Below are 14,490 nucleotides of genomic sequence, written 5' to 3' on the forward strand. Positions count from 1 at the left end.
ATTTGTAAACAACATTCAATGTAAACATATCAGTGACAGCTAGAAGAAATAATCTTGATTCGAACAGCTGTTCGTTATTTCATAGATGAATTTGTGATAAAAATTGAGAAAAACCTTTCCAAAAATCGCACAAAATTGGGTTTTTAAACGTCCGTCATTTTATTTACAAAGTTGTGACGCCATATTTTAATGGCTAAAGACAATCTCGCCAATCCAGTGAATACATTAAAATGATTTGGAACTTGATAGGTACTCTCGTTTTTCAGGAGAAGGCCGCGTAAAATGGCTCTTGGGCCGTGACAGACAGGAAGACAGACAGACAGACAGAAATTTTGATGAGACTTGTTTCGGTTTCTTTAATGTATAACACGTAAAAATAACCTAGCATTTTATGATTCTGAGCAATGTACAGACAAAACTCTAATTTTATTTATATAGATTACTATAACCATACAAAGTAGGCCTACTATTTGAAAAACAAATAAAAAGCTGACTTAAGAGTGCAACTATTTGAAAAACCTATTGAAAGTTTTTTTTATTTGTCTACCTTGATTTAACAGAACCATTATCAAAGAAAAGCACTCAAAGTTGTCCCGAACTATAGCTTGGTTTTACTGTAAACAAAAAAATTAATTTTGTAATCCTTTTGTAACAAATATTAATACCCCCGCCGCAGTAAACCTGCCGACTAAGCGAATTTCCATCTGTCTGAATTGATTTTCAATTAAATCTATTTAAATAACATTAGGTTTAACGAGTACCTAGGTTTGCTGCTACAAGGAAACTAATAAAGTGTTTTTGAGTAAAGGATTAATAGCTAAGTATAAAATAAATAAATTGGCTATGTTTGATCAAAATTTATCCATAAACAAGCAAACTACAACATTTTACAATATTCTCCATAAGAATAACATTAATTTTTAAATTGAATTAATTTTTTTTATTTTCTCTGTTACCAATAACCGTACAAAACCACTTTGATATACTAAATGATTTGTTTTTGTACCAATTTTTACCCCATAAACCCCCCCCCCCCCCTCCCGTAAAACCCTGTTACCATGGTCCAATTATACTGGTTCGCAAACTCATTCAACTTTATCCCGCATTACACCTTTAAAACTAATTTCATCGAAATCCAACAAAAATTACCTAAGTTATCGTGTTCACGGAAATATATATATATATTTTATAGTTCTATTTACTTTTTAGGGAAACACTTAGGCTTGAATAAACAAATTTTCAAAATAAACTTTTTGCACCATTTGATGACTATTGCTTCTCTTGTTTCAGTGCTTGAAACACATAAAGGTTTTCAAAACTTATAATAATAGCTCAACTTGAAGCACCCAGGTGGAATTTTCCCTTAGCTAATACATCAAACATTAATTTCTAAGAAGTACAAATATGTGTTACCGAATTGTTATAAATAGTTTAAGATTATCTCAGTCTAATTTAGCCTCGAGATTGTAGCTAGACAGTCGATCAGGTAAACGGAAGAAGGTGAATGAGAAAGTAAGATAGGAGAAAGTATGAAGTCGTTGACCTAGACCAGTCTTGACACTGGAGGCAAGGTAGTCAACTTTAATGGGGGAGGGAGGGGTGTGATTTTAAATGGTTTTGTGTCTTTGATTATTCCAAAAGAAAATCTTTGATTCTTGTGTTATTTTTTCCAAAATGTACTTAAATATTTCATTACATATTGGACATTAATTACATTATTTGCCCTTTTGATTTTCCTGAGAATGAAACAAGCATTAAAGAAATATGAAATTTGCCTTATTAAAATTTTCTTTGGATACCACAATTTTTAGCGAATTTCCCCTGTAGGAAAGGCGCTATTATCCGTAAGTAGTCTGGTAAGACCTAGGCCGGGGAGCGATTTGCTTTTTCATTTTGATATCCCTAGTCAAAGATACTATTGGTTCAAATTTACATAACTAGTGATTGTCTGTGATCACAATAAATTGAGAAATTGTGGTAGGATTTTGTTAAAATTTGACATTGATGACTGGAAAATTAAAACGAGTTTGCAAAACAGCATGATCGAACTATGGAAACGGGGTTTTATAGGGTAAAAATTGGGGTTTCCCATTTTTACCATTAATATACAGTAGAACCTTGATAACAAGACTCTCATAGGTATTATAAAAAAAGACTTGTTATCAAGGTTGACTTCTTATTGAGGTTTGCAATAAAATGTGATTAGGGGTAAAATAATTTCAAGGGGATTTGAAAATGACCCTTGTTATCAAGGGCGACTTGTTATCGAGGGTCTTGTTATCAAGGTTCTACAGTATAACATTTTGATATTTCTTTTGAAACCATTTTGTAGAGCTTAGGAGGAGGTTGGTTGGACCATAAAAATTCATCGTACATTAATTGAGAATGATATTTATCCCAAAATTTGAACGTAGCGTCATAACAAATTGAGCTTATGTCAGAAACAAAAATGTCTAATAAGCGTTTGAAAATGTAAAAAAATCTATGTTGGTTAGAGCTTTAATATTATTTTGTATTCCATGATTTGTGTTATCTTTTACAATATCTGTTCTTAAAGTTGAGATCAGGTAATTCATGGCTTAATCTCTTAGCGTTTTGAACAGATTCCATACTATAGTCCGTTCACAAAATTTATGCGGTTTCAGGAGAAGTTCACCGCTACTTTTTTGCCTAATATTTATGTTACAGCTGTTTAACATTTTGGCAAACCTGTATTGTTGGCAGCTGTATTGTTTCAAAGGTAGGATCAAGCGGAGGGGATAGATTTATTCCCTTAAAACCGCCAAGATTTTGTGAAAGGATTGTAAGTTTGTGATGCAATTTAATGTTTTATTCTCTTCTACAGGACTTATATTCACCATCCATGTCAGCTTGGGTAAGACGTAATCCCTGTGTAGTGTTTCTTTTTTTGTTTAACATTTATATTTAATTTTCTACCACTGTTTTTATAATTTTCCCATAGGATTTTACACTTTTTGTTTTAGGTTTTTGTTAATTTTTGTAATTGTGTAGTAGGCCTACTTTGTGTTATTCCTTGATTGAGCATGTTATTTTGGATCGCTGCACAGTTTTTGTTATTGTGTTAAGTGTTTTAGATGTTAACAATTTGACAGTTGTGTCAGTAAATAACTAGGTCTTCTATTTAACGTTGGGGGTAAACTTTGACTTTTGTTTGATATGTTTGAAAAAGTATTTACAAGGAAAAATTTAAAACAAAAGTTACATACATTTTATACTGGTACCTACCTAGGTACTAACCAAGCCTTCTCTGTACATTAAAGTATCTCCATTTAACTATTTAACAAAAGAATTATGATTTTTAGAGAAAAATGACAAATTAAAGACAGTTTAACTACACCATTATCATTTCATTGATGTTTCCTCAGTTTAATATCATAGTAAATAAGCCTTTATAAAATTGAATCCCTCAATTAGTTTCAGTATTTCTGTTGCTTCTAAAATAAAGAAGAATATTGACCAAACAGCTACACTTTAATAGCACAAAATCATCGTTTTACAACTAAAAAAGTTAAAAAAGATTTTAATGGGTATGGAATATTAGACTACTTGACACACAATTACTTTACTACAAAAAGTGTTTTCGTGGTAAAATATTCTACTCACACCTTTTTTGTGAGTAGGAATGGTCAATGACTTGACACATATTAATTTACAACTAGACAAGTTTTCAAATGGCACTGTCATTGTAGTGCCAGTTTACTCGCCAACCTTGGTGCATTTCATATCTAGTCAGCCAAGTACTGTTAGGCTAATCTTGAGATAATGTTTACATCAAGGACTTACGGTGACCTAGTTTAGCGACCCTGCCACTGCCTCCTATATGTCACTTTGGTCCCTTCACTCTTAAAACCAATTGAGAGGTGATGAAAAACGGTAGGGTCGATATTGTTTTTCACTTACCTTAACTAAAGTAGACCAATTGATCAGTTTTATTTAGTAAAATGGAGTACTCTTACATCTATATTAGTTTTTAAAATCTACATGAATGTATACAATTTGTTTCTCAAACTGTATGTGATTGTTCTCTCTCGCAGTAAACTTGGCGAGACTTGTATGCGCCGTTTTTTTTTATTTCTGTTTCGATATTATATTAGGGATCAGTCCCAAAGGTAATCAAATGTTACCACCGTAAGCTCAAAAGAATTGGTTTCTATGCAGGAAAATTACAATAATTCTTTACATTTCCCTTGTGTACATCTCAAAAGCTCTTTACTTTAAATCTCCTCCCATATTTAGATTGAATAAAGTGTAGTTTGATAACTAAGCTGGAGGTTTATCTGATCCCTGCTAATACTATTAGTTGTAGAAAATACACTCGCCTTTGGCTCGCTGGGGGCTCCGCCCCCAGGCCCCCTAGCTGTTAGTCGTCATTAGTAGATTAGAGTTAAGTTGTAACAAAGCAAGAAGTGAAACCGTCAATATTAAGTTATATAAGTTAACTTTAAGTAAGATAACTTCTAGCTTAAGGAACACCTCATAAAAAAATCATTTTTTAAGTTGCGGTAAGTGAGTATGTTAGTCAAGTATTTTTACAATTGAGTTTTTGGTCAAAGGAAGTAATAATATGAGGAGAGAAGGGTTCGTTATAGTAAAAATCGACATTAAAGTAATAACGATTTCATGAATTTATTAGAGGAGATTGATAAGTTAATAAGTTGATAATAGTAAAGTATTATATGAAGTAAATAGATTATAGTAGATATTCAAGTATATAATTACGAAAATAGATTAAGTAAGGTTTGTTTCCCTGTCGGTTAGCCATAAACTTTATGGCATATCCAGTTCCGCCACGAGGAGGCCAGGAAACGTCGGAACCATATTTGCAATTATTTGAATATGTACAAGTTAGTAAACTTTTGTACAAGATAAGTAAATTTATATTGATGTTCATTGATAGGTTAATAAGTTGATAATAGTAAAGTATTATATGATGTGAATAGATTATATTAGATATTCATGTATATATGATGTAAATAGAAAATAGATTATAGTAGATATTCATGACGTATATATTTATGAAAATAGATTAAGTAATGTTTGTTTCCCTGTCAGTTAGCCACAAACTGTATGGCATATCCAGTTCCGCCACGAGGAGGCCAGGAAACGTTGGAACCATATTTACAATTACTTACAAATGTACAAATTAGAGAACTGTTGTATAAGATGAGTAGATTGATTAGTATGTCGATTGATAAGTGAATAAGTTGATAATAGTAAAGTATCATATGAATTAAATAGATTATAGTAGATATTCATGTATATATTTATGAAAATAGATCAAGTAATGTTTGTTTCCCTGTCGGTTAGCCATACAATTTATGGCATATCCAGTTCCGCCACGGGGAGGCCAGGAAACGTCGGAACCATATTTACAATTATTTACAAATGTACAAGTTAGTAAACTTTACTAACTACTTTATACAACAACGGGGACTTTTGATAAGGCAGGCCCCCTATCGTACTGCCGATGTTGTCAAGTCACAACGGGGAGTTTTGATTAAGCAGATCCCCTAGCCTACTGCTAATGTCAAATCAGGTTTAGAGAAGGAGATCGCCATACACGATGTTCTTTGCGTATGCGATTCCATCTCGGACACGTTCGGGGTGTACGAGAACAACAATATGGTCTGGATGTCTGACCCTACTGAGCAAGACGTATAGTTGCCCGTGCGTGAAGCAATCGGTCCGTAAATCAACACCGACTGAATCTATTGTCTGACCTTGGCTCTTGTGTCCGGTCATGCAATAGGCCAACATCAGTGGGAACTGACGTCGACGAACACGTAACGGCGAACCCTCGACAAACGCAAAAGTAAAGGTAATCCGGGGAATTCCGATAGGTTGCGTCTGTCCGGGAAGTCTCACTGTAATCAGGCGGTTGGTGATGCCGATTACGATGACTTTAGTGCCGTTGACGAGTCCTTCAGCGATGTTGAGGTTCCTCATAATGAGGCAAACAGAACCGATCTTCAGCCGCAGAACATGGTCTGGTACGCCCTTGCCAGTAGCCGTGTTCAGGAGTTGAACGTCGACATCCAGGCCATCGTCGTTCTCTCTGTCGACTGTGTCGGCGCTCCTCAGCTCGTACAGATGACTGTCGAGGGAGTTCAAGATGTGGTCGTTGATCTCCTTGACGTTCACTATCAGAGTCGAGAGGATTGCGCGTCGCGAACACATATCAGAGTCGAGTAGGACGTTTGCGGGAAAGACGGAATCGACCAAATCAGTCAAAGACGTCACTTGTCTAATCCCGAGCAGCGGAATTAGACTTTGTTCGTTCCGTCCCTCCAAGAAAGTGGTCGAACTGACAGTTCCGTTGCCTACCCTAAGAAGGAATTCGGAATAGGCTGTGGAACTACTAGTCCGATGAGCTGTTGTCAGGGCAAAAATTTTGAAATGCTGCCACAGATGGGAAGCCCGAAGTGAGACACAAACAATGTCAGTTGGAGTACGAGCGTTTACAACGACAGGCGCGATCTGGCGAAAGTCGCCACAACAGAGGAATATTTTACCACCGAATAGCTCACTGGAACGCATGAGGTCTCGCAGGGATCTGTCAAGAACCTCGAAAACGAACCGATGTGCCATCGGGGCCTCATCAAAGACAATGAGCCTTGCGGCCCTGATGAGCTCTGCTCGCTGGGAGCCGTTGGTGATGTTCCAAAAGCCGGTGCCGTCACCGAAGTCGAGTGGCAACCGGAACATGCTGTGAGCTGTAGTTCCACCAGGCATGTTACCCGCGGCGATCCCAGAGCTAGCGACTGCCAGTGCAACCTGACGACAACCTCTCACGTATGCGAGAATGACACGAATCAGAGTGGTCTTCCCATAGCCTCCCGGGCCGTCAAGAAAAATGATTTTCGACGACGTTCCGCTGGCAGGGGCATTGAGAACGGAGGTAACGTACTCAAATACGCGGTTTTGATCTTCAGAGAGCTTTGGCACCCACTCCTCCACAAACACTCTCTGTTGATTTTCACCATGTAAGAGCAGTTCTCTGCCCAACTCCGTCGTGTCATCGTGTACATCGGGGAGGCCATGATCTGCGACGCAAGAACCCTGCCGACGAAGACTCCGATCAATATCGATGAGACCTAGCTTGTAGGCCAGTTCAACATCGAGAGGATTACGCTCTATGTGATCCTCGCAGATGGAATCACGGAAAGCATCCCACAGGAGAGCTGCAGGAGCCCCCATGTTGCAGAGGATCACAAAGAAAGAACGAAGTCTCGGGCCAGTCATGAAAGTGGCGGCCTCGCGCAGTGCGTAGTGGTACTCCTGTTCGTCTTGCACCAAGCCAAGATGCCGCGCGACCCCTTGAAAAGTGCGGCAGTTTGGTCCACCGCGGGACAGGAGGTCGGCATAACCACGGCAAGATACAGTCATAAGCAGGATACGCAGGTAATACTGTTCTGTCCTGCTCGGTGAGACCCAAAACAGTCTGCACACCTTCTCGCCACGCTGTCGGGCAGTGATAAAATGGACGCCATCGGGGTGCTCGTATATCTCCGCAGTTTTTGGGCGCTTGGCATGAACCACAAACGTTTCATAGAACCCCTGATAAGTCAGGTCGTCAAACAGTGAAATACGAGGCCGGTCAAAGTAGATGGTGAGTTTGGAGCTGTTCCTAGCGGCTGCCTCTGCCAGTTGGCCAGGTCTAAACAGGACGGACTGCTTGCCCTCCAGATGGACGGGAAGACATTCAACCGCCGGCTCAGATTCTGATACTGGAAAGTTTAATAAACGCCAGCACGCGTCACTGGCACCCACCATTCTCTTCGTCACGTAATGCTGTACCTCATCATCTTGCTTACTGAAGGGAGTAACTGTGACGTTCTGGAGAGATCCTCCCTTCATAAGATATTTGAAGAGGTACTTAATCACGCGGCGAGTAGACGCCAGCTCCAAATTGATGTGAGCCTCGTATTTCAACATCAGTGCGGGATTATAAGGCACAACCCAACCGTCATGTACGATAATGTTCTTATTGCGTGATACAATTGTCCCCCGATTGGTATAATCTCGCTTGTACTGGACGAATCCCCTCTCGTCGACGTGGGTGGTTTCACAGCAGGGCTTGGGGAAGTATTTGGTGCAGTAACCCTTTGCAGAGTCCCAACAGAGAAAGTCAGTCCTATGATCATTACCACATGGACCGTGGATCATGTGTTTGAGGACCAACTTTCTCAGTCGGCCTCCGGCCTCTTCTTCCGAGGGAATATCCGCGCGGATGATGGAGTCAATTTCGGACGCCTGAACTGGTCCGTCGCCGTCAATCTTGAATACAATGTGGGCGTGAGGAAGGCCCCTCATTTGCATCTCGATGACGTAGACGATATAGACAGAGCGTCCAAACATTGCTCCGCTGCGCAGGTCTCGGAGAAGTTCCAGAAGTTTGATCCTAAAAACTCTGCAAGCAGTGCTAGGGTCACTGCGAGTACCTCCACGAGGGCAAGCTTTCTTGTTTTCCTCCCAAGTCGCGTTGTAAGTAAACGTCAAAAAGAAAGTGGGGGAACCCAGGCGCGATACGATTGCCATAGCGTCTTCGTATTTTACTTTCATGTACCTGGGCCCCCCGGTGAACGAACTTGGGAGGTAGACTTTTCCTGCCTGCACCCCACCCTCGCCTTGGACGGTTTCATCACGAGCGATGTCGTTCAAGACCTGCTGTGCATTCCGAATCTCGTCAACCGGCCCCACCCGCAAGGCACTATCGGTGTTCTTCAGCTGCGTAAACTTAATGTAACGCAGTTTCTCCTCCTCGTACCTCGCGAACATCTCAACCTGCCAAGCTTGTGAGAGACGGCCTAGGTGAGAGAAGCGAGGTTCAGAAAGTAGGAGGCACCGCGAGTACTTAAATTGAGTCAGTTTGGCACCCTTGTTATCAAGGCGGCCAACGTGCCATCCCACAGTGCCTTGCGGGTAAAGTAGGGGATATTGGAAAGGTTCCATTAGGGGGTGTAAAAGATCAATAAATGTAGGTCTATCGGAACCGGATTTCCATATAGTCAGTCTCCGGGGCTCAGTGTCGTTTTCATCATTGCTGAGCACGGCGTGCACTTCGACGCCTGTTTGCCGATCACCGAGAACAGGGCCATGGGTAGACCTGCTTGTTACTTCAAAAGCCAAGTGAGCTGTTACGGAAGGCTCGTTGCTCAATCGACGGTAATGCTCAATGTAAGGATTTTCCCTAGACAGGAAATCAGCAATACCGTCGATGATCTCGGCATCAAGCGATCTACCCATCGCAATGTTACGGCGCTCTTCGCCATCGTCAATATACAGGCGGGACCGATTCACAAACTGAACGTTCCCAGAACGAGTGGTGAACTTTTGTCCTGGGGCGTCCAGATTGTAGACCTGGTGGTACATTCTTCCCTCGATCTTGAAAAAAGAAAGACCACTGGGATGACGATACCCGCCTGACACTTCGAGCGCGCAGAAAGCAAACAGGTCGTTGTACGCACGGGCTCTTTCCAGGAAGAGACGGTCGGAATAAAAGCGTTCTTGCAACGGAGGAATGTCGAGAACATTGAACGCTCCTTCCCCGCAGCACCATTGCTTTCTATTCTTCTCCTCCTCGAAGAGCCGTGCTTGGCAATGACGACATCTGTAAACGTCGTCAACCCAGAGACTGACTTTTTTTAATTTGTATGGTTGTATTTCATTGAGTGGCTCCCCATTCCAAACAGACATGGGGCCATTTTTGACTACGGACCGAGCAAGTGATGCGGGCATATAGCGAAGTTCAGACATTTTCGGATTTTTCAGGCGAAAAATCTGAACACTCTCAGCAGAAGCACCGGGATTACGCAGGTCGTATTGCTGAACAGCCTTTCGGTGCACCTCAGGGTGGGTTTGAGTGTAACGTTGACTGTCATCCCGGAGTTTGTCAGCGTGCGTCTCCCTATACTTCTTCTTCGCCGCATCCACTTGCTCTTCTCGGGTCGTGTCTAAAAGCTTTGGACGACCACGCTTTATTGTTTTTGGTCTACCAGGACATTTGGTTTTCTGAACAACTGTCTCAGAGGCAGATTCTGATAACTGAGTTAAGTCATTGTCCGAACAGTCGACCGTGTGGACAGTTTGAGTTTCGTTGACGGAAAACTTTATTTTTGTGACGGAGTACTGCCCACCGACGAACGCAGAATTCACCAAAATGAGGGAAGCTAGAGAACGAAAACTATTACAGACGAACACCCTAGCCTTATTTCTCGCCTCATCAATGTCTCGACGACGGTTTTCGTTTACCGCGTGGGAATCAAAGAGGTACAGCCGCCCTTGGAAACGCCAAAAAGCGACTGTCACCAACTGTCCCGTAAACAAAAAACCGCTATCAACGGAGTCACCGGGCATAGCTGCTTCCAAAACCGAAGACAAGGAAGAGGTCACCTCATCTAGGCCATCGTTTCGTAACGGATACAACCCGTCCCAAACACAAGAAATTTCTTCGATGGTAACACGATGGTGTGCAACCACGAAGTGCCTGGCGAGGTCCTCAGGGAACAGATACCGGTTAGTGATGCTATGCTCACGGCGAGATAGTGTATACAAGCTATCGCCCGCCATGAGTATAGCGTCAATAGCGTTGGTACTGAATCCGCCGCAGAATCCTTGCCATGCGAGGGCACAGGTTGCATTTGCCATGCATTGAGCGTTGTTGCTCTCGGTAAATCTGGGATCTCCCTGGTGGAACGACCCAGCAGCAACGCAAGAGAATTCCATGCTTACAGAAAATTGCAGCAAAATCGCCAAAATAACAAGTCCAATAAATAGGAAGAAGTGACAGTGAAACTTAATCATGGGTAGCCAAATCCATTAGCAAAAATTAGAGCGAGAACCAAATGACTATACAGCGTTACTGACCTACGCGTTTTGGGGGTCAAGGAGTAAAGTTACGAAAAAACATGTGAAGGGTGAAATGTAAAGTAAACTAAGGAGAGTACGAAACATTAATAATATTTGAAGAAAAAATTTTTTATGTACGAAAAATTATCAAAAACCGTTAAAAATTTGAAGAAAATTTACCAAAATTTGAAAGTAGGGCGTTTTTTTTAGGTGAAGGAGTGCGATTTTCTAAAAACGCGTAATAGTGTCTTGTAGGAAATTTAATTCCTGTTCATGAAGATTCTTTCAAATTTTTGCTAGCTATTACCGTTTTTTAGTTATAGTCGGTATTAAAAACCGTGTTTTTTCGTTTTTATACGTCTACCATTTTGGATTTTTTTGGGGGTTAAAATTTTTAAAAGGCATTTTTGCAAATTCCACCATTAACGGATGATCCCATACTGCAATACTACAAAAATTTAAAGTCTTTAGAACGTTTCTAAACTAATCAGATGAGCATACCAAAGTATTAAAATTACATAGCTATTCTCCATAAGGATAACATGGGGCTGGTAAAACCGGTAAAAACCAATCGAATTTTCACATTAAAATTAAGTTTTTGGGGGTCAAGGAGTAAAGTTACGAAAATACATGTAAAGGGTGAAATGTAAAGTAAACTAAGGAGAATACGAAACATTAATAATATTTGCAAAAAATAATTATTTAGGTACGAAAACATAGCAAAAACCGATAAAAATTTGAAAAAAATTTACAAAATTTTGAAAGTAGGGCGTTTTTTGAAGCTTAAGGAGTGCGATTTTCTGAAAACGCCTAAGAGGGTTTTGTAGAAAATTTAATTCCTGTTCCTGGATATACTGTCAAATCTTTTCTAGCTCTTACCGTTTTCGAGCTACATCCGGTTGAAAAAAAAGTGTTTTTTCGTTTTCAGAGGTCCGCCGTTTTGGATTTTTGGGTGGGTTAAAATTTGAAAATGGGACTTTTGCATATTCCACCGGTAATGTAAGATCTTTTACTACAATACTACGCAAATTTGAAGTCTCTAGCACGTTTCTAAGTGGTTCAGATGGGAACACGAAAGTCGGCCATTTTTAATGTTATTCCCCATAAGAATAACATGGGGGGGGGAATTCGAATTTTCGGGGGGGTTAAAATTTGAAAATGCGACTTTTTGGAATTTTATGGGTGGTTTGGGCACTAGACCTACAACCACCGAAAATTTCAAGTCTCTAGCTCATCTAGAAGTGGTCTAGAATTTGTATCCCCAGTCAGTTACACATCGGATTGTATAGTATTTAGACTCAATTCTATAATTGTTGGTAAGATCGGTACTAGTTGTTAGCTTACAAAGACATTTTGTTTGACTATGTGTGGGAAAAGAGTATTTCTTATTTGTAGGTGGTTTAAAAATTGTTTTGGTTTTAGAAAAGTAACTTACTGTAAACGTAGTCAAACTTGCTAAGATGTGTCCTTTTTTCCCAGAATGTCTTCATAATGTGAATTAGAACAATCTACTATTTTGTAGAAATTTCATATTTTTGAAGCTTAATAATGGTAAATTATTTTCTGTCCCAAAAGTAATAGTAAGGGGAAAACTAGTCTGTTTGGAATACACACTTTTTAAAACACTACGTTTAATTTTTTGAAAACGGAGAAAAATTGTAAAAATATTGAATGTAAAAACTGTACAACAGCTTACTCTATTCTCAGGGAAATACCTATCCAACTTTGTTACTTCAAAGTTAATGGAAGCTTCAAGCTTCTAGAAACTTATTTATTTGCATGACTCACGGAAAGGTAAAAAAATCGCAACACTTATAGTTGCAAACCGCAAACAGCAAAGTGTTGAATGCAACAAAGTCAAGGTCGAGACTTATGACTTGACCATGTGGCCTGATGAACTTCAACTATGGCTCACATCTGGGTCAAGCGATATCTTCCGCCTTTCATCACTTCCGATAATTCTGTGTTTCCAGTTAAAACTATCAGTTTTGTTGTGAGAAATTTTATCAGTTTAATGGTTTGTTTCGGTGACCCACGGAAGAGTCATGGTCAAGTTTGGGTTTGCTGAATGTGTTCGATTGCCTTATCAAGTTTTCGTTGATCTAGAAACGTCATTGTTACCAGTTTAACTTTTGTGATCTAGATCCAGCTGGTATTTTTTTTCCTTTTTGTAGTCCAAATAAGTAGGTGCATTGACTTTAGGTTAGAGTTGATATACCATCTACTATTGACCTGCTGTAATAAAATTTTCATTCACATAGAAATTAGTTTAATGAACCGCTCAACAAGTATTCATTCTATTTTCTCTCTTTATTTTCAATACTTTTATAACTAATGTGACTGAGGTGCTATAGTTTACAGTAACTCGTCCTTTTTGGTTAAGAAGTCAAAACCACTGTGTTAGTGGTAGGTCAGAAATAATTAATTGACAATAGCACACTCTGTCAGCTAATTTCTAACTAATCACATTTTAATCTAAAAATGACCACAACTTTAAGATAGAAATGGGAAGTCTGTCTACTTTTCAGAGTCAGATATACTGTAATAGTTTCGATTTGTACAGAGTACAAACAATTTCTGTTTGAAGGAGAGTTTGGTAATTATTTTAATTATTTAAAACCTGTTTGAATTACCACAACCAGTTGGAACAACTTCTTCCTTGTACACCAGTTGACATCAGAAGGTTCATGTTTTCTTGGTTTTTTAATGGGAAAAAATTTAAATGCACCGTGACTAGTTTGAGTTATGGGAACTAATTTTTTATGTAAGCTCTTAATTTCTGAATGGCTTTAGGTGTTGTGTTAACAGTTAAGGAAGTAATTTATGAGCAGCTAATATTTTGGATGAATTTTAGTTTTTGTATTGACAGAACTTTCTTGTGTAAATTGGCAACACTAACCAACACTATTCACCAGCCATCGTAAGACTTTCTGAGGTAATCATAGACAATTCAATTAAATAAATCAGAGGAAATTTTTTATCACAGCAGCATTTAACATAATGACCTATTTTTGCTATCTCTCACACTCATTAGCTGTGTCAACATCTTCTTTTCATAAGTTTTTCTGTTCATACATCTTATTGAACTTACGTTGAGGTATGTTATCATCCAATTTAAGATTCAATTAGTTCAGTTTGAGTTTGAAATTTCAATTTCAACTAGATTAGACTGCATGAAAGTGGTCCAATGAACGTTTTAATATGTTGTTGCTATTTTAGAGGTCCATTTTTGTGCAGTCCACCATTTGAACGTAGGCTAAAATACTTGCTCTTAAGCATTACAATTGATTTAACGCAATTTAGGATAACGAAGGGAGTGATAAGGGAAAGGTTCCCAACAACACTGATAGCTACACCACTCAGACGCTACTGGGGTTATTAATCCAAAGGCAATTAATTTTTCATATGACTGTAGAAAATAACAAAAGGAAAAATGGTGGGGAAAGGTTCTTGTACAGAATGTTCCTCATAATGTTCGATATTTTTCTTTTCGCGGCAAACTGTGTTTTGTTTATTTTATGATTTTATCAAGTAGGGGATTCCAAAAAACAACATCTAAATCATTCTTAAATCAAAATAATCAAACAACAATATAACTGATATCATACATGTTGTAAAATT

General features: G+C 39.2%; 1 protein-coding gene across 3 annotated transcripts in view; it reads left to right on the plus strand.

Annotated features, from left to right (window-relative positions):
- Window positions 1–14,490, plus strand: part of LOC128988000 (bifunctional 3'-phosphoadenosine 5'-phosphosulfate synthase 2) — a 39,280-nt gene that overhangs the window by 13,075 nt on the left and 11,715 nt on the right. Inside the window, exon 2 of one of the 3 annotated variants that reach the window (XM_054409162.1) lies at window positions 2,846–2,875. The exons of the other annotated variants lie outside the window; for them this stretch is intronic. Within the exon in view, the coding sequence (XP_054265137.1) occupies window positions 2,846–2,875 (30 nt within the window). The remainder of the gene's footprint in view (window positions 1–2,845; window positions 2,876–14,490) is intronic. 3 annotated transcript variants of the gene reach the window in all.

The sequence above is a fragment of the Macrosteles quadrilineatus genome, unplaced genomic scaffold (genome assembly GCF_028750875.1).
Source record: "Macrosteles quadrilineatus isolate MER2022 unplaced genomic scaffold, UCM_ALF_1.0 Scaffold_2__2_contigs__length_208266976, whole genome shotgun sequence".
NCBI classification, from domain to species: Eukaryota; Metazoa; Arthropoda; class Insecta; order Hemiptera; family Cicadellidae; genus Macrosteles; species Macrosteles quadrilineatus.